This window comes from Salvelinus sp. IW2-2015, unplaced genomic scaffold (assembly GCF_002910315.2).
Source record: "Salvelinus sp. IW2-2015 unplaced genomic scaffold, ASM291031v2 Un_scaffold4607, whole genome shotgun sequence".
Classification (NCBI taxonomy): domain Eukaryota; kingdom Metazoa; phylum Chordata; class Actinopteri; order Salmoniformes; family Salmonidae; genus Salvelinus; species Salvelinus sp. IW2-2015.
Window position 1 is genome coordinate 35,057 of NW_019945877.1, and position 20,570 is coordinate 55,626.

Below are 20,570 nucleotides of genomic sequence, written 5' to 3' on the forward strand. Positions count from 1 at the left end.
TATATCCAATGACAAACACTGCTGCATGCTAGGCTGCCTGTTATTACACCTATCCATTAACAACACTGTTGCCTCCAGGCTGCCTGATGTTTCACCTATCCAATAACAACACTGCTGCCTGCCAGGCTGCCTGTTATTACACCTATCCAATAACAACCACTGTTGCCTGCCAGGCTGCCTGTTATGTACACCTATCCAATAACAACACTGTTGCCTGCAGGCTGCCTGTTGTTAACACCTATCCAATAACACACTGTTGCCTGCCAGGCTGCCTGTTGTTACACCTATCCAAAAACAAACACTGATGCCTGCCAGACTGCCTTTGTTACAACATATCCAATGACAACACTGCTGCCTTGCCAGGCTGCCTGTTATTACACCTATCCAATAACAACACTGCTGCCTGCCAGGCTGCCTGTTGTTACACAGTATCCAATGACAACACTGATGCCTGCCAGGCTGCCTGTTGTTACACCTATCCAATAACAACACTGCTGCCTACCAGGCTGCCTGTTGTTACACCTATCCAATAACAACACTGATGCCTGCCAGGCTGCCTGTTGTTACACCTATCCAATAAACAACACTGCTCGCTACCAGGCTGCCTGTTGTTACACCTATCCCAATAACAACACTGATGCCTGCCAGGCGCCTGTTGTTACACCTATCCAATAACAACACTGATGCTGCCAGGCTTGCCTGTTGTTACACCTATCCAATAACAACACTGCTGCCTACCAGGCTGCCTGTTGTTACAACCTATCCAATAACAACAACTGATGCCTGCCAGGCTGCCTGTGTTACACCTATCCAATAACAACACTGCTGCCTGCCAGACTGCCTGTTGTTACACCTATCAATAACAACACTGCTGCCTGCCAGGCTGCCTGTTTACACCTATCCAATAACAACATGGCGCAGAAGAAAAGTATTGGGTGTTGAAAACAGGGACAATGGCAGGTTATAGTGAGACCAACACAGCGCAATAGTAACTCTCATGGCCACGCAGGCTGGCTGGCAGGCAGGCGGGCTGCTGAGACTGCCGTTGCCACGGAGATGAACTCCCCGTTGGTTCTGTGTATTGCCTGGTTCAGTTTGGTGCCTTCACTGTAGAATGGACCCACAGCTTTGCTGAGAGAGCAAGGGATCCTTGTTGAGCTTATAGTTTCATTCCCAAGCATCGTACTTACTTGGCACCATTTTGAGCCTTTAATGAACTAATGACAGTCCAACTCAGAAACCCTGCCAGCACCAGTGAATAATGTGAATCCCTCTTTCTTCTCTATCCCCCTCGTTCTGCCTTCTCCGTTTGTTTCTCTTTCACATTTTCTCTGCCTCTCTTTTTGTCTCTCTCTCTCTCTCTCTCTTTTTCCCTCTTTCTCTCTCTCTCTTTGTCTTCTCTCTCCCTCTCTCTTTGTCTCTCTCTTCTCTCTCTCCTTCCCTGTCATTAATCAAAAGTGAACAGACATTTACATATAAACCATGGTTGAGAGTTACCCTTACCTTCATCTCTGCTAGCTGTTTCAGCTACTACTGTATAGCTCAGAGTAGTCAACTCTAATGTTACAGTATAAATGCAATCATTTCCATCTTGCTTTTCACTTCGGAAGCACAGTCAATCCCTCTGGGTTTGAAGAGTAGTGCAGAGAAGGAGGCCTGTGGGTGTGCTCAGCCAAGGATGCACAATATGGCTGTCACTTTACTAGGATATCATTATCCCACCTTGACGCAGCACAACACTTCCCATCTTGTCTTCTTGTCTGTGTTCGTTACCTCCAATGTGTAGAGAATTCTGTCGTTGACCCCCATCAACATGCATTACAGAGTCATCTTGGAGTTCTATCAATGATGTAGAGAAATCTGTCGTTGACCCCATCAACATGCATTACAGAGTCATCTTGGAGTTCTATCAATGGTGTAGAGAATTCCGTCGTTGACCCCCATCAACATGCATTACAGAGTCATCTTGGAGTTCTATCAATGGTGTAGAGAATTCCGTCGTTGACCCCATCAACATGCATTACAGAGTCATCTTGGAGTTCTATCAATGGTGTAGAGAATTCTGTCGTTGACCCCCATCAACACGCATTACAGAGTCATCTTGGAGTTCTATCAATGGTGTAGAGAATTCCGTCGTTGACCCCATTCAACATGCATTACAGAGTCATCTTGGAGTTCTATCAATGGTGTAGAGAATTCTGTCGTTGACCCCCATCAACATGCATTACAGAGTCATCTTGGAGTTCTATCAATGGTGTAGAGAATTCTGTCGGACCCCCATCAACATGCATTACAGAGTCATCTTGGAGTTCTATCATTGTTGTAGAGAATTCTGTCGTTGACCCCCATCAACATGCATTACAGAGTCATCTTGGAGTTCTATCATTGTTGTAGTTCCAGTTGGTTATGTTAGAAGCACAGATTCACTCTAGAAACACCAAAGTCCTCTGGAGTAGAATGTTTGTATTTCAGAGGTGAATGTTATTGACCACTCACTACACAGACTAAGTGAATTTAATGGTCCGCAACAAAGCAATCATTGTAATACTGTTAGGGCTGCCATCAAGCGAAATCAAACTTTCTGATCCATGCTGTCAAGCACGCACAAATTAATTACTGTAGTGTTTTTGCAGACATTACTGTAGTATTTACTATAGTGTTTTGTAGACATTGCTATAGTGTTTTTGTAGACATTGCTGTAGTATTTGCTATAGTGTTTTTGTAGACATTGCTGTAGTTTTTACTATAGTGTTTTTGTAGACATTACTATAGTGTTTTGTAGACATTACTGTAGTATTTTCTATAGTGTTTTTGTAGATATTGCTGTAGTATTTACTATAGTGTTTTTGTAGACATTACTGTAGTATTTACTATAGTGTTTTTGTAGACATTACTATAGTTTTTTTGTAGACATACTGTAGTATTTGCTATAGTGTTTTTGTAGACATTACTGTAGTATTTGCTATAGTGTTTTTGTAGACATTACTGTAGTATTACTATAGTGTTTTGTAGACATTACTGTAGTGTTTTGTAGACATTACTATAGTGTTTTTGTAGACATTACTGTAGTATTTGCTATAGTGTTTTTGTATATATGCTGTAGTATTTACTATAGTGTTTTTGTAGACATTGCTGTAGTATTTACTATAGTGTTTTTGTAGATATTGCTGTAGTATTTACTATAGTGTTTTTGTAGACATTACTGTAGTGTTTTTGTAGACATTGCTGTAGTATTTACTATAGTGTTTTTGTAGACATTGCTGTAGTATTTACTATAGTGTTTTTGTAGACATTACTGTAGTATTTGCTATAGTGTTTTTGTAGACATTGCTATAGTGTTTATGTAGACATTACTGTAGTGTTTTTGCAGACATTGCTGTAGTATTTACTATAGTGTTTTTGTTTTATTATCTTTATTATCCTACAGGACAAATTGTAAAAGAGCTCATTCTCCATAACCTGTAGGTAGGTAGGACTGGAGTCTGAATGGATAGTTGAGACTTCAGTTCTTCTACAACACAATATATGGTCTATACTGTACTTGGCATGTAGGTTTCTCACTTATGGCTGGCACAAATTGGGATATGGGGGAGGGGAATAGGCAGGTTATATGCAAATTAAATACTGTACTGTTACTATAGTTAAAAAACTGTTGTGTTTTACGGGCTGTTTGTTTTTTGCTGACATGTGTTTTTTGAAGGGATAATACTGTAGTATTAACTATAGTATTCTACAGTGTACTACACAATTCTATAGTAAGTACTACACATGATTGAGGGATACTACAGTGTGTAGTYTAGTATTATACAGTAWACTACAGAATTCTATAGTAAGTATTTCTTCATGTGGGCTGTCAGTTATGCAACATAACATTTCTTGAACACCACATTGGAGTTTCAATAAAACACAGTCAGATGTCAAGATTTCTGTAACAGAATTCAGATTGGGGTTTCGCTTTCACTCTGATTCTAGTCCCCCTTCAACCCCCCCATCCTAAAGTAAACAAATATATAACAAACAAAAAAACATTTTATTTGAACAAGATTCAACTATAAGAGCCTGGCTTTGAGCGCCCATAGAACAACAGTGGCTTTGATCATGTCTCTGCTAAGGGGAGAAGGAGGGGTGCGCTTCCCCTTTGAAATCTAAAGTGCTCTTTTCATTTCTACATCACCCTCCCTGCCAATTCTCCCGCTCTGCCATCCAGTGAGCGACTGTTCTGGGGACACACTGAATCCCTGTATCTCCACAGTTTCTTTTGTCTGTCTGGTTTGATTGTAGCCGTGTTGTTTTTAAAGGAAAAAAAGCTGGATGAGTGTGTGAGCCAGATGAACGGCTTGTTAAAAGGTGTCTGTTCTGTTGTTGATGGTGCTTTCCTCCAGGCATCATTAACGTGCTGTGTTTAATCTGTCAGGAAGTGGCTCAGTGTTGTTTAGCTGMCTCCTAGGGGAGGATGGAGTGTGACTGTAGTCCTGCTGTGAGTGGCTGGAATCCTATAGGGAACATAGGGGTGTGGCTCCCCCTGCTTCCCTGCTCCAGGAACAGCAGGATCCAAAGAAACAGAGCAGAACCAAACAGAGCAGAGCAGAAAAGAACAGAACAAAGCACAACAGAGCTGAACATAACAGAACAGGGCTGAACAGGGCTGAACAGAGCAGAACAGAGCAGAACAGAGCAAAACAGAACAGAGCAGAACAGAGCGGCCATTCCTGTTGATGCAACACCAAAGCAAACACAAGTGCCTTGCTTGTCTTTCAGATACAGAATAATAATGATCCAAGGGGGTCTCCTACCTAAATGCCTTGCATGTGTATCTCTTCATCATGTTCCCCTTACTGTATTTCTACCGAAGCTAAAGCTCTATCTCAAAGGCTCTTCCTGCAGCTCACAGTGGCACAGCATAAAGGTGTGATGTCGTCTCATGTTTGCATGAGCGTCAGTGCACCTGCCAGSGCAGATGGTCGGACCATTAGTCAGGCCTCGGCCCCAGCCCTCTCATTTGTACATAGAGGCACCTCCAATCACAGTCCCTGCCCAGTGGTGGTGGATGACGTGTGTTTCCTCTTACACAATGTGAAGCGTCTAGTCTGAGCATCTGGAAAAGCTCTCTAAATCMAATCAATTATTCATTATTGTTTGGCGACAAATCTCTTTRTGTTAGTGTTTTTCTGGMGATWGTTCCTGGTATCACMGAGCCACTCTTTTGAGGAGAGTCAGGAGAGTGCTAGAAGAGAGCAATAAGTAAGACAATCAAAACAGGTTGAACAGTTGTTGCTGTCGGCCCAATACCTCAGCTCCAGGACAGGATTCTGACACCTCTACGTATCACACTATGAGATYTGAAAGTGAAATCACACTAGAGTACATATCGTCCCACATCAGTTCTTGGAAGTCTAGTCTTGTCTAGAAAAGTTTGGGGTGAGTTGTGGATCTTTTCAAGCTAGCTCAGACAAATAGGCCGCTACATTACATTTCATCTACATCAAGTGTCTCTGGATATGAGCAATCCTGACATCKAAAAACATTTRGAGCTCAACCTTCAGTGGCAACTCTGCTTGGAACAACGTCATGACATAACAATCCCCAACTGTTCATCCTAATCCTCTGAGTGGTGACAGTGGTGACCCCATGCTGTCCTGGCYTCTGCCTTACTCTGTTGTCACAGAAAACAACATGAATCTACCCATCAGGATTGACCTTTTTCAACGTCTGAGGAGTTGTCATGGTGCTCTTATTTCTAGTTCCTTTCTTGTTCTGTATATTAACAGCCACAAATGGTTTGCTATCAACCAGATGTATTGGGACTGCATACGGGTGCTGGTAGCTTGCCAAGAAATATTACCTCGAACCCATCGTCAGTAAGAAACAGCATGTGGTTGTACCACTATCTTCACAAACCTCATTTTGTATTTCTGCGAGGCCTGCAGCTGCAGTGATAGACGGATGAGGGGAATGTCCGGAGGGAAAATTGCCATAGCTGACGAATTCCATTACCTCTGTCAGGCTGTGTGAAGACTCCAATCTGGTGTTGAAATGTGCACCATCCGCGACGGACTCTGATAAAAGTGGCTCACTTTAACAGACTGGGAACTTCAGTGTTTATAGGTAAAATGGCTGACTTACCTATTCCTACTCTGAAAGCRCTAGTTCACTCAAAATCAGCATAGGCTACATACAGTACATCACAGTGTAAAGGGACTTCGTCATCTAGGATCGTGTATACATTTGTGTTTCAGATGTTGAATTTATTTTTAATGTAARCGAAACACGTGCCGTTTAACTGGCAATAAAGGGTTGAAACCCTGTGACCATGTCTCATGACAGTGGTGTAACGTCACAGCTGAGATAATATACAGTACACATAAATACTTAAACACATAGCCCTGCTGAGTTAACTGAGGCCAATATGGCCGCCGACTGCAACACACCACACAGTCTCTGCTTCATTTTAGTCGGGGCTCTTTTTGTCAGTCCTCTCACACACACACACACACACACACACACACACACAACACACACACACACACAACACCACACACACACACACACACACACACACACACACACACACACACACACACACACACACACACCAAACACACACAACCCACACACACCTCTCCCCTTAATCCCTCCTAGGACGGTACCCCCTGCTGATGGAGCATGTAGGGAGGGAAGCCCCTCGCTTGCTAAGCAGATGGCTCCATGAATCATTCATAGTGTCACGTTGAATAAGACATGACACTGTAGAGAGAGAGGAGAACTGGGGACAGGGAAACGGTACATTACAGGGAAATGAACCTACCGCTGCTCCCAGACATTACTAGAGAAGGACAGTGGATGGGCATGAGATGGGGACAGAGAGAACTCACTCATATGCTATCTCTCAGATGTGTTCTACCAGCGCTGTCTAAGTGTCATGCTACATGTCGGGCAGTGACTCATCTCTCGCTCTCTTAATCTCTCTCTCTTCTATCTCGCACTAAATACACTCTCTCTTCCTTCCCTTTGTCTTCCTCTCTTTCGTGCTCTGTTTCTCTCTCTCTCTCTCTCTCTCTCTCTCTCTCTCTCTCTCTCTCTCTCTCTCTCTCTCTCTCTCTCTCTTTCTCTCTCTCTCTCTGTGAGAGTGTTGCTGTTCCTTCTCATGCTGTGTTCTTGGGTAATCAGGCAGGCAGACAGGGATGGAGACAGACAGACAGGGAGGGAGGCAGGCAGGGAGGCAGGCAAGTAGACAGGGAGGGAGGGAGCCAGGGAGGGAGGGAAATGGCAACAGGGAGGGGCAGTGAGGGAGGCAGGCAGACAGTGAGGGGGCGGCAGGCTGCTCTGTATGTGTCAGCGGGCCTCTGACGCACGGCCAACGCCAGACATGCTCAGAATCACAACAACATTTCCCAACGCATGGTGGCTACAGGGAGCTGACACTTCCCAAATGGCACCCTATTCCTATATAGAGCACTACTTTTGACCAGAGCCCTATGGGAAGTGCACTATGTAGGGAATAGGGTGCCATTTTGGGATGCAACCGCTGTGCCACTGCTCGAGTAGATGTTGCCCTTTACCACAGATCTAGGATCAGATCTCTCTAACTCCTATCCTAAACTTAACCATCAGGGGAATGACAAAATATCTGAACCCTGTATCAGTGGTTAACGGTAACCTTTTTCCATGTGCTTCCTCTCTGCCGTGTTCGTTGTCATGTTAACCATGAGGCATAGCAATGATACGGGAATTTCTTAGCTGTGCCACTACTACCATGCACTCCTTCCTGGTCTGAAACTGTGGTGATGCAGTTATTTCTGTGCCTCAGCAGCATGCAGCTCTGGTATCTGTGTCACACAGTCATTAGCATGGCCATGAGACACACCGATCTGGGGGGGGGGGGCTTTTTTCTGGTTCATGTCCAGTCAATGAACTAAGCAGACCAGACCCAGCTGCTAATGCATTGGGGCCTATGGGAGAGCCACCCCTTAAGCAGACCAGAACTGCGACCATTTCTTTCAATGGTAAACGGCTTGAGTGGGACCTCTTTATTTATCCACCATCTTTGATATAGATCTCTCCGATAAAGTCTTCCTCTGCTGCTGTTCTGTGTGGGTTAGACACATATTGGTTTGGGGCGGCAGGTAGCCTAATGGTTAGAGTGTTGGACTAGTAACCGAAAGGTTGCTAGATCAAATCCCTGAGCTCACAAGGTAAAAATCTGTCGTTCTGCCCCTGAACAAGGCAGTTAACCCACTGTTCCTAGGCTGTCATTGTAAATAATAATTTGTTCTTAACTGACTTGCCTGGTTAAATTGAATAGGCTGATATTTATGGCAGAGCACTGGTGGGCAAAGAGTCTTATGATACTGCGTTCAGATCTCACACCAGCTGAGCCAACGCCTTCTGGCTTGTGTAAGGAAGGAGTGAGCTTCTACCAGAGGCTACAAGCTATAAGGTGAGATAAGATAAGCATATTTAGTTATGGTTGAGGGCAGGGGTGATAGTTTCTTCAGTGACATCATTGCTATGCTAGTAAGGGACGACTAGCCACCTTAACTATGAAGAAAACCTTGACCCAACCCTGCAAACTGCTAACTGGTTTTACAAAGAAAGGAACTCCAGTTATTGTAATTTTAGATGTAATCCTGATTCCTGATCTTCCCTACCACACAGATGCTGTTAATTAATGACTTAAATATGCATATATTAATAATAATGGAGAGATATAGAGATGAACTCCATGGAGAACCCAGTCCTTGAGTGGAACCCCGGCTTTGAACAAGGACCCCAAATCCCCAAAGTGAATACATTAACCCACTTTTCACTCCACATGAATTTAATGATATGGAGGAGTAGATTCATATCTGTCATGTTTTTTGTGTATGTGTATATGTGGGGCTCCCGAGTGGCGCAGCCGTCTAAGGCACTGCAGCTCAGTGCTAGAGGTGTCACTACAGACCCTGGTTCAATTCCAGACTATATCACCATGGGCTGTGATTGGGAGTCCCAGCGTCGTCCGGGTAGGCCGTCATTGTAAATATGAATTTGTTCTTAACTGACTTGCCAAGTTAAATAAAGGTTAAAGAAAAATAATCATTTACCAGGTACATGTTGAGGTTAGATAGTACCAGTAGTAGCCTACCTTTCTAGACCCACAATCTCACACTGTTCAGAACAGTTTTTATGATTTTTTRCCTCATCAAGACAGGTGGACGTGCCACTGCTGTATTCCTTGAGCTGTTCTTGTCTAATGATGTTCTGTATTGTGTCATTGTGTATTATGTTTCATGTTTTGTGTGGACCCCAGGAAGAGTAGCTGCTGCTTTTGCAACAGCTAATGGGGATCCTAATAAAATACCAAATTCCAGTCTTTACCAATAACCACAGCACCATCTGCTGGTTCAAGAACACACTACTAGAGGGCTCTACACAGAATAGTCTGGTGCACACAATTATGTATTTATACACTAGATGGCTGATAGGGGGTGTGTTGGCACTCCCTTACAGTTGTAAAACATATTTCGAAGCAATAGAAATGCATGTATTAATGTGTACATTTGTTTTTGCCTCGTTTATTCTGTTACAGACACATTAATGCATACTATTAWATTATGTGAGCTAAACATAAAATAACAATATATGAAAARATTTTCCTTAAAGTATAATTTGTTTTATRACTAATGTTACTGTCCCCACTTCAACAAAAAATACTTAAATACATGTTCTTGAAACATTTAACTGAAATACAGTAGCATCCCATGTATTCCAATGGTGGACTGGTCCTACTGGGGAGTGCCAATATGGCCGACAAGTGGCTTCAAAGCCTCTCAATGGCCAATWCATAGAATCACAATCCAGGGTTTATATACATCATTGGGTGCACATAATAAGCACTAGTAGAAACACACAAATATAACAACAACATAAAAGAATGGGAAGATGGTTTTGTATGATGCACTGACAAAATGCATCATAACCCAGGGTTAGAGKCAAGAGGGAGGTGTGTTTGCTTCAACCCAGCGTCCCCTATTAGTCATCTAGTGTATATATCATAGAGAGAGCGAAGCGTTCAGTCAACAGCGACTAATGCATGCTGGTGTTGGGTGGGCTTTTGGAAGGCCTGCATTCACTCAGTCACTCTTTTCACGCCACTTCGATACAAAGTGATTTTCATAGTAGGTTAGGAGAGTATTTTCGCTAAACCTAACCCTAACCCATTTCCTAACCTTAACCTCTGTTTCCTAACCTGCTACATTAATTATCCTAACCTGTGGCGTAGGTTCTACTAACCTTCTACGAAAAAAATAGTTTTTCGCCTTATGAATATGGAGTTTTTCCTGGTCACGACACATGGTCAGGAACCAGTCATCATTCATGAGTAGGGCCAAAGATGGRGGAAAAATCAAGATATCCCATAAAGSCMGTTTGCCATTGAAACAAATGTTCACAGTTCCCATCTACTTYATGGAATTTGTATTTGTTTCATTGACCCATTGTTGACATTGTCCCAAAATGTTTTGCTTGTCGGCACTCAAGTTTTCAAGATATGTAACTTTCAAAATACAGAAATCATCATACGGTATGATTTCTGTATTTTGAAAGTGAAATATCTTGAAAACTTGACAGCAGCTGGGTCTGGTCTACTTAGTAAGTGTTAGTTATTTTAACCAGAAAAAAGGAGCCTATAAAATGTCTCGCTTTCTCTTCTGTCTCATGAGCCATGCAGTGAGGATTCAGTTTCTTTCATTGGGTGGCAGCAAAGAGCTATCTCCAGTGCCACTAACAGCATTATAGTAGATCGGCAGTGTATAATTTACAGTGTAATCAATGGTTTATTACACAGAGAAATTGACTGATTTTATGGACGACTGCTTAAACAGACCACTGGCATTTKATATCATATGTAACGTGTCATTTAGCATGAAGCTGTGATGGTTGTGTTACAGTTGTGCCACCTATCATCTCTATGGGTCTGAAACCTCCAGTGAGGCCCTTGATGACTTTTTAGTGACAGGGCTCTAATGCTGTCTTTCACCCTTTCTTCCGCCCCCCCTCTCTCTCTCTTCTCTCTCTCTGTCCAGATCACGGGGGCGATCCTCTTAGCTGTGGGACTATGGGGAAGTTTATGCTGGGTGCGTACATATCTATCATCGCTGACAGCTCCACCAACGCTCCTTATGTTCTCATCGGCACCGGAACATGCATCATCGTGTTCGGACTGTTTGGATGCTTCGCTACCTGCCGCGGGAGCCCATGGATGCTCAAGCTGGTGAGAGCAAGGAGAAGTTGGTGAGAGCTAGGAGAAGTTTGGCGAGAGCTAGGAGAAGTTGGCGAGAGCTAGGAGAAGTTGGCGAGAGCTAGGAGGTTGGCGAGAGCTAGGAGAAGTTGGCGAGAGCTAGGAGAAGTTGGTGAGAGTTAGGAGAAGTTGGTGAGAGCTAGGAGAATTTGGTGAGAGCTAGGAGAAGTTGATGAGAGCTAGGAGAAGCTGGTGAGAGCTAGGAGAAGCTGGTGAGAGCTAGGAGAAGTTGGTGAGAGCTAGGAGAAGTTGGTGAGAGCTAGGAGAAGTTGGTGAGAGCTAGGAGAAGTTTGTCATCCGAGTAACTAAATGTGTTTCTCAAATGTGTTTCCCCACTGGGGAAGAAACAGAATCAACATCTGTTCGCACAATTGTTCAATGTAATAACATTGAAATGACGTGGAAACAACGTTAATTCAACCAGTGTGTGCCCAGTGGGTTTGTTTCTGTCCTTGTTTCTGTCTTTGTTTAGTTTTTGATTTCTTTCCTTCTAAAAAGGTCTTCCTTTCCTACTCTCATTCAACGTTCCTTTCAGTGTTTCGATGATCTTATTGTGAGCAAATGGTGAGAAAGTCTGCAAAATATACACAGTAACTCAGTGGCCGTTTTGTGGCMCCCTGTGTGCCCTCTCTCTGCAGTACGCCATGTTCCTGTCCCTGATCTTCCTGGCAGAGCTTGTGGCTGGCATCTCCGGCTTTGTCTTTCGTCATGAGGTAGGTAGCCCTGCCATACCTGCCTCTGGCACTCACCCACAGGATCATGAGTACCCACCCACTGGGCACAGATGTCAATTCAACGTCTATTCCACGTTAGTTCAACGTAATTTTGTTGAACTGACGTGGAAACAATGTTGATTCAACCAGTGTGTGCCCAGTGGGCAGAATTCGTCAGTCAGAGTGTCCATCTGTTTCACAACAGGAGAAGCTATGAACACAACAAGAACTGTGTGTTTGTGTTCCCAGATAAAGGGAACCTTCCAGAGGACCTTCAGTGAGGCAGTGAAGAACTACAATTCCCAGGACGAGAGGAGCCTGGCTGTGGACAATGTGCAGCGCAGTGTGAGTGATGGTCACTTTGACAGCCAAATTAGGGTTGTGATTAAAAACGGATTGTGATAAATCCCTCTCTCTCCAACCCCCCTCTCTCTCTCTATCTCTCTTGCTCTCTCCATCCCTCTCTCTCTCTCTCTCCCCTCCCTCTCCCATCCCTCTCTCCCTCTCCATCGCTCTCCATCCCCCTCTCTCCCTCCAGTTGAAATGCTGTGGTGTGTTGAACTACACCAGCTGGTTGTCCAGTATCTGGTTCCCTAACAACGGCATCCCACCCAGCTGCTGTGCCAGCATCTCTGACTGTAACGCTTCTGACCTGCGCAATGTCACCATAGCCCCCAGCAAGGTCCACCAGCAGGTCAGACACACACACACACGGACAGACAGACACACACCGTACACACTGACAAATACACTCACTTGTCTTGTCTTCTACAGGGCTGTTATGAGCTGGTGACTGACTTCATTGAGACTAACATGGGGATCATTGCTGGAGTGACATTTGGAATAGCTGTCTCACAAGTAAGTAACAGTATGGGCCAGCTGTTCTTCCACTCTCCTTCTGTGTGTGTGTGWGKGTGTGCGCCCAGTGCAGGTTATTAATGATTACACACGGCTGGGGCGATGTTCACCGCTGCTCCTTCAGACCCAATCAGCGAGTCCGCCACTCAGAGCCTGTTCCATCACACACATGCCATTCAGGCGCGCCTCGGGAACTATTATACAGACCAGAGTACAAGAGCACACACACACGTTCTCCATCCCTCTCGCTTTTCCACATACGCATACAGACACACACACACTCTCTCTCTCCCCTACCTCCTTCCTTCTCCAGCTCCCTCTCTCTCCATTCCTCTTCTCTCTCCTCATTTCTCCTCTCTCTCCCTCTCTCCTCATTGCTCCTCTCCCTCCTTCGCTCTCTCCTCATTTCTCTCCTCTCTCTCTCTACTCTGCGCGAGTGTGGTCGTTACCTCCTGCTCGGGCTGACATGCTCGATTAGCCCCACAGCGCCGCTCGTCGTCACAGCGACCCCCTCCATTACCCTTAATGGGCCTGGGGGAGGTAGGTAGAGAGAGTGAGAGTGTATGTGTGTCTCCGTGGARGCTGTGACCTGCGACGGCCTGCTCTTCTGCAGTCCCGAGCCCATTAATTGCACCGTAAACGTTATGGAGGGAAGCGGCGAGGGGAGAAGGAGGGGTGGCAGAGAGAGATCAATGACACCTCTTAGAGGAGCAGCCACCCCTTTAATGCATCTTATCCCTATCCCTCCTCTCTTCCTTCCCTGATCCCTCCTCTCCTCCTTCCCTGATCCCTCCTTGTCCCTCCATCCCCCGGCAATGAGGATGGAGGGAAGAGGGGGAGGGTGGAGGGAAGAGGGGAAGGGTGGAGGGAAGAGGGGGGAGGATGGAGGGAAGACTGAGGACCTCTAAGAGAGATGATTTGTGTGCTGTTGGAACTGACTCATTTTCATCACCCCCCCTCTCTATTTTTCTCTCTCTCCCACTCTCTCTCTCTTTCTGCCACTCTCTCTTTCTCTCTCTTTTTCACTCTCTCTTTCCCTCCAGTCAATTGGTATGCTGTTGGCATGCTGTCTGTCGCGGCTTATCACTGCCAACCAATATGAGATGGTGTAGCAGTGAGGTGCAGGTGAGTCTGACACACACACAAATACTTTATTTGAATACKCCAATCAAATTTACAAAAAAAGGATCCAAACATTTCAAAGGTCCCTGTGTGCATGGCACTCAAGGGTACAGAAAGCACATCCTTCTCCAAACAGCTAGGCTGCCCACGACAGCTGAAACAGAGCAGTACCTAGCCAATTGCTTTGCCCTAGTTTTTGTCAGGCCCGCAATCTGGAGGCCACGCACTYCAAGCCTGTGTATGTGGCCGAGACTGACAAATATCAGCCCCACCAGCTTGCACCTCCACCCCAGGCTGTCCCAGCATGCCACGAGGGGCTGGTATTTAAGCAGCTTCTCAGCAAAGGCCTGCTCCATGTAGCRGTCCAATGAGCAGCCCACTTCCAAAACGAACACCTCCCCCTGGCCTCCCCCCACAACAACAACATCTGGCACACAGGAAAACCTGTGTTTATGCATGCGTGCTGTTGGTGAGACCACTTGTCCCACCTCGCTGGCTATCAGGTCAACAAGGCGGTCATGTCTAGCAATGTATAAATCCTTGTATGATCAGCAGCCATTCACAACATGGGCAATGGACTCCATTTCATTTGACTCATGTAGAATACAAAATAGGTCATTATCTGCAGTGGTACCCAAGAGTGACACACACACACAAACAACACACACACACACACACCACACACACACACACACACACACACACACACACACACACACACACACACACACACACACACACACACACACACACACCACACACACACACACAGACTTGTGTAGTGCTATTTGTCTCTGTGACTAAGTGCAATGCATCCAGTGTAATAAGGTTGTGTCACAGACCTCCATGGCTGGAACCCCTACAGCCCCTGCAAGTCGTACTCAAAACACACACACACACACAAACGTGATCTCACTATGCAAGGTGGTTATCGCTAGCTCACACCTTCCCAGCAGGCCCCTCTAATTGGCCGTCCCCGACTGTGCTGCTGTGGATTATAATAAAGCTGTTTGGCTCGCAATTAAACACTCTGATTTATACCGTGTTGGCAGGGCTGTGTGGCGTGATTATGCCTTAAAGAGTTAGAATCCCCCACTTCTCCCCCCTATGAACACTGGCTTAACCTCATAGGTAGCTGATGTGTTTAGCCTGCTAGCGGTTAGCATGGCCGAGCTTCACCAGAGCGTCATTGTCAATTCGAAGCTTGCAGAAACTGTTACTGGCTCCTATCCACCAGACACTGGTTGGCTGCTTTGTCACTTCAGAAGCCTCAGGCTCTAAATAGACCTGAAGCCTGGCACGGGAGGCTCCGGGAGGGTTAACCGACAGACTGTGTTCTACAGGTGCAGAGAGAGAGTGGCATTTAGGCTTCTTACACACATCACAGTCCAAAGGCTCCGCTCATTACAGCAGACAAATGGCTATCCCTCAGGCTGTGTGGCGGCCCTGCAGAGACTTCTCAGGGAGATCTGTCTTTCAAAAGCTTCAGGTGACAAGTTCCAAAAGAGAGGATCCCTTCGGTTTCACTGATTATGGGTGGTGGTGATGGTGTTTTCAGGGAATGTAGACACACATGCGCAGACACACACGTACACACACAATCATGTTGAGTCTCTCTGTGATTGTCGGCACCTTTGTTATTTGTTTCCTTCCAGGGAGACCAGGYGGAGAGAGTACACGTCACCTTGGAAACTGGGGAYGAACACACCCAAACGCTGGCACACTCCATTCTTACTTTTCCARTCCTTATCTTCCTTACTTTATCGCTCTCTTTTTCTCTCTTTCATCTGTTTGAACACATTCCTTAATATGCCATCATGCCATGATTAAAAATGTTTCCTTTCAAGACCTTAATTCTTCTAAAAATGAATGGTTGTCGATTAGCACCTGCCTCAGCCATATGCTCTGATCCAGGCATGCCATGCCTAATTCAAACAGTACCAATCTCCACTTACACAAGTTGACAATATTCCTAAGAAATTGCCTTGATGCAACATAGCTCCTCGTTCGACGGCTATCTTCCCCAGTCTAAATTTCCAGGAAATAATTTGAGAGATGCCATCAGAATTTCCTATATGAGGTCTTTGAAAGAAACTTGAGCCCACTCAGAAGGGACTGAGTTTCTCTAACTGACACACACACACACACTCTCTCTCACACACACACACACACACACACACACACACACACACACACACACAGCGTCTGCTTTTTGCTGCTACATGGACTACAGTAAACCTACATCCTGCTTCTAATGACTATCACTCTAAATGACCTTGTGCAAGTTGCTCTCTGTGGATGTGTATTTGTTATGCGTTTAGATCCTCTGTATTCAGTTGAGTCCTGTACTTGGTGATCTCTGCCACTCCCTCCCCTTTGCCTTCTGTCTGTCAGTCAGTTAGTCATAATGTTGTTTTGTTGTTGTAATATTTTATTTCATTTTAAAAGTCTTAACTAGTCATGTGTGTTTCTATAACAGTAGACTGAGACACAGCCATTTTTCTGGTTTTAACCCCAGTTTTGGTGTTCAAATGTTTTTACACATTCACCTTCTGCTTGAGATCCTACTCTATTTTACTATCCTTGTCCGTTCTCCAGCACATCCAGCTCTCTCTCTCTCTCTCTCCACCGCCACACCCCAGTACATCCATCTCTCTCTCTCTCCGCCGCCACACCCCAGTACATTCGGTTCTCTCTCTCTCTCTCTCCGCCGCCACACCCCAGTACATTCGGTTCCAACTCCCTCCCCCCTGACGAGAGAGAGAGAACTGGATGTGCTGGAGAACAGACAAGGATAGTAAAACGGAGTGGGATCGCTGCACAAACTAGAGTTTCATTGAGTCAGCACTGCTTTCTGATGATATGAGAAGACTATTCTACTTCCGGTCTTTTGTTGTTGCCGTTTGCTTCTCACTATATGGGATTGGTAGACAGAGAGAGAGCCCACTGGGCACACACTGGCTGAATCAACGTTGTTTCCACGTCATTTCAATGAAATGACGTGGAATAGACGATGAATTGATGTCTGTGTCCAGTGAGAGAAAGAGAGAGTAAGAGAGAGATAGAGAGAGTCATTCTCAGTGGTAGGACTTGAGGTGTTCGAGCTCGATTCGGTCTGTCATTGCTCTGGCTTGGAACAATCAAATGAAATACCACTTTCTGAAGATTTGCCACTTTTGTGTATTACTTAAATGTAGAATCAGTAATATGACAGCAACCTCTTAGGTGGTAATGACTGTAGGTATACTAAGCTTTAGTGGGCGCCTGGGGGTAGAATGGAGTGGGGCAGACCACCGAGGTCACTGACACTGTTACTGGTTTAATTCAACTGGTATGTGAGTACAGCAAGCTGGTTCCAAGATTCTATTTCTGTAATTACTACGATTCTTTTAGGTTTTTGTTTTGTTTTGGGGTTTTGACGCATTCTGAAGTTACTCTGTGTTTTCGTTGGATCAGTATAAAACCAATGTACATGATCAATTAATCTCTCAATCCAAAATTGGACAGATGAAATAAGACTTTGTATAAAAAAAATAACGTTTTAAAATGCATCACCAGCTAGCATGCCAACAAATGTATGTTGATATTGTGAACAATTGTGATCTTGAATATATTAATAAAATGGCCATTACATCGTTTCAGTTGTGAGCTTCTGTTGTGAGATATTTACTCTCTCTTTTGTTTCTAGAACCGAGTATTTTTTGTTGTTGATATAAGGTGGGTAGTTAATCATCATTAATTAATTCTGCCCCTGATAGATCCAATATAATTTACAGGTAGCAATAATATTTTTTACCCCACGGTGTCACTATCACATCTATGAAAAACGTATTCGCGATCCCGTCTAGAAAGGGTGTTCGTGAGGCAGGCTTGACCATAGAATTAGCAATTAGAGTAATTTAATAGGATATATTTGGGCTTGACTGTAAAAAAAATTACGAACAAGAACAACATCCAATGAAATCCTTACCGTTTGTTAAAATGTAACTATTCACAATGGACATCCGTATTCGTGATCATGAATCTGTTACGCATCAGAAACTATACTATGTTGATASAGCAAAAAAAACGAACTACTTTGTTGATAGTGTATACATTGTTAAAATTGTCACTAGTACACCTACTACTTAAAGTGTTTTTGTGYGCAGGAATGACGCAGCCCCAGCCTGAATTAAACTCCTGCTTCAACACGTCGCTAGTTTCCTCAGATGAGCCTGCTCTATTCCACCACTCAAATTGCATAATTATGATTCCTTCCTCGCCTCCGTYTTTCTTTGAAAGGATGTCATTTGAGACCCTCAAATTCAAATGTACACGAGCCCTGGTTTTACTAAAACTGTGAAAGCAAGTTTTTCACACTACACATTTAAGTTATCAGTATTGAAGTGACATTATGTTATTTTCTTCATAATCTCTCCAAAATAGGAAGTATGGAAGGAAGGTAAAAATAGGTGTTTTTGTTTTTTTGAAGGAAGTAAACATGTTCTAACGGGAGTTGACTTGGCAGAAAATCAGCAGGGTTGGTGAGAGACCGGCTAAAATCTGATTGGCTGAAAACGGAGTTACGGCTTGTGGGCTGATGCAAGTACGCCACTCCTGCATATCACCGTCCTCCTGCTGGTGCTGAGGATTTATTAAGCTAGCAAGCCGCTATCGGTCGCTTTGCTCACAACAAGCTGTCAAATTAAGACTTTATGCCTTCCACAGAAGTTTAACAAGTGAAGTGGTTATTCGGAAAAATACCAGGGACAATAACATCACGGTGAGTTTGTACTGCTTGAGCTACATTTATTCTCCAAATAGGGCTAGCTAGCTAATGCTAGCTGTTAATTCAGTTAGTTGAGAACGGAAGCATCTATTGGCTAGTGTAAGGATTTCTTAATTTTTGGTAGGCCTACTATGCAACTAATGATACTGAAATAACGTTACTTGAAGTAACTAACCGTATGGTGTCTCTTATTTCAGGTCGTTCATCCTGTTACTTTGGCCTGAGGGGGAAACATTCGACTGAGACAGATCCGGGAACGCCCTTAGAAAAAAGCCACTTGTTAGTCAATTAGTGAGTAACGTTAGGTAGTACAGTTCTCACAAGGCAGGCAAGACGTTTGAGAAGTCTGGACGTTTCCTCGGACTGCGTAAGCTTTTGCAGCAGCTAAATTTGTAATTGTAATCCGATAAAGAGCATTAACTAGTTATCTTGCTAAGGTTTATTTCAGACCGTGACAGAATAGTAAAACTGCATTATCATCGGTGACGCGAGGTAACTAGATTGTCTGCACGCGGTCAGGTTTCTCGCAAAAATGATGCAAATTTCGGATTCGTACAATCAAAAGAATTCATTGTTCAATGCAATGAACCGATTTATTGGTGCTGTAAATAACATGGATCAGACGGTGATGGTTCCTAGTCTGCTAAGAGACGTGCCTCTAGACGAGGAAGAAGAGGTGAAAACGATATCACCGATTAGAACCGCCAGCAATGGGTCAACCACCTATTTCCAGGACGGGGACATGTACAATTACTATGTGCTATTAAAATCGATCAGGAATGACATCGAATGGGGGGTCCTACAAGCCGACGACAGYCGGAAAGAAAAAATGGGGGTGACCGCGTTGGACATATCCAGAATAGAATCCGATGATGATGACTTGGAGAAACAATTTCATTATCATTTGACCGGACTACACACGGTTCTGTCCAAGCTTACCCGGAAAGCAAACACCCTCACGAACAGGTACAATCAGGAGATTGTAATAAGGGGCTGTGGACTGTGACCACTAGAAAGTTGAGTGTGTCAGACGATAACATAAAAAGTCATTGGTGAACAGTGGAATGGGGGGYATGTCCTAGTGATATCGTTTGTYTTTATTCCCACAGTGGGAATAAATAAATGTAACCTACTAGACGTGTTTCATATGCATTGTTAAACATTTTCCATCTACTGTTTGAATGATTGTTTGCACTAAGTCTTGTGTATTAATGGCTTGTTGTATGGATGGTCTATCCACGTGAAGATTTTTTGTTTGGGCAACATTGCATAATGCCTACTGACAGTGATTTCATATGTTATGTAGCAGTAAGTCATTGCCATACCATTGACTAAATCATATGCTTGATAATCTATGAACTGGAATCAAATGATAATTATTTTGAATTTGAGAGATTCCAAGAGATTAACACCAACTGTGAACCTTATTTAAGCACCATTTTATTTTTCTATAGAATTGACGGCTCAGCGATTAAACATCTGCTTATTGTTATGTTGTGATCAGTTTATTTGACACAGTCACTGGTTTATTGAGAGGTACACAACTTTGGCATGATCGTTTTGTGACTTGATTAAACTGTAAGATTGGGATTAGTCTGTGAACTGATGCCTACAGTGGGTATAGAAAGTCCCCCTTTCAAAATGTTCGCCTTTTGTTGCCTTACAGCCTGAAATGAAAACATACATTTAGACTTTTTTCAGCTTTATTTACGGTGTGTAACCCACAACATCCAAGGGAATTTTTGTCTTCAAAAGAAAAACAGTAAAATACCCTATTTGGATAAGTGAACACCCCCCCTTASAATTGCAAACTTGCTGAGGTATAACCAAC

General features: G+C 44.0%; 2 protein-coding genes across 2 annotated transcripts in view; both read left to right on the forward strand.

Annotated features, from left to right (window-relative positions):
- Window positions 1–15,817, forward strand: part of LOC112077476 (tetraspanin-7-like) — a 25,437-nt gene extending 9,620 nt beyond the window's left edge. Inside the window, 8 exon segments of the mRNA XM_024143981.2 lie at window positions 11,064–11,106; window positions 11,109–11,251; window positions 11,917–11,991; window positions 12,241–12,336; window positions 12,530–12,685; window positions 12,766–12,849; window positions 13,893–13,974; window positions 15,627–15,817. Coding sequence (XP_023999749.1) covers window positions 11,064–11,106; window positions 11,109–11,251; window positions 11,917–11,991; window positions 12,241–12,336; window positions 12,530–12,685; window positions 12,766–12,849; window positions 13,893–13,961 — 666 coding nt within the window. The 3' untranslated portion in view covers window positions 13,962–13,974; window positions 15,627–15,817.
- A 2,746-nt stretch (window positions 15,818–18,563) lies between these two features.
- mid1ip1b (MID1 interacting protein 1b) lies at window positions 18,564–20,231 on the forward strand. The gene is made up of 2 exons (XM_024143982.2): window positions 18,564–18,733; window positions 18,937–20,231. The coding sequence occupies exon 2, from the start codon at window positions 19,272–19,274 to the stop codon at window positions 19,743–19,745; it is 474 nt and encodes a 157-aa protein (XP_023999750.1). The 5' UTR covers window positions 18,564–18,733; window positions 18,937–19,271; the 3' UTR covers window positions 19,746–20,231.
- Window positions 20,232–20,570: the final 339 nt, after the last annotated feature.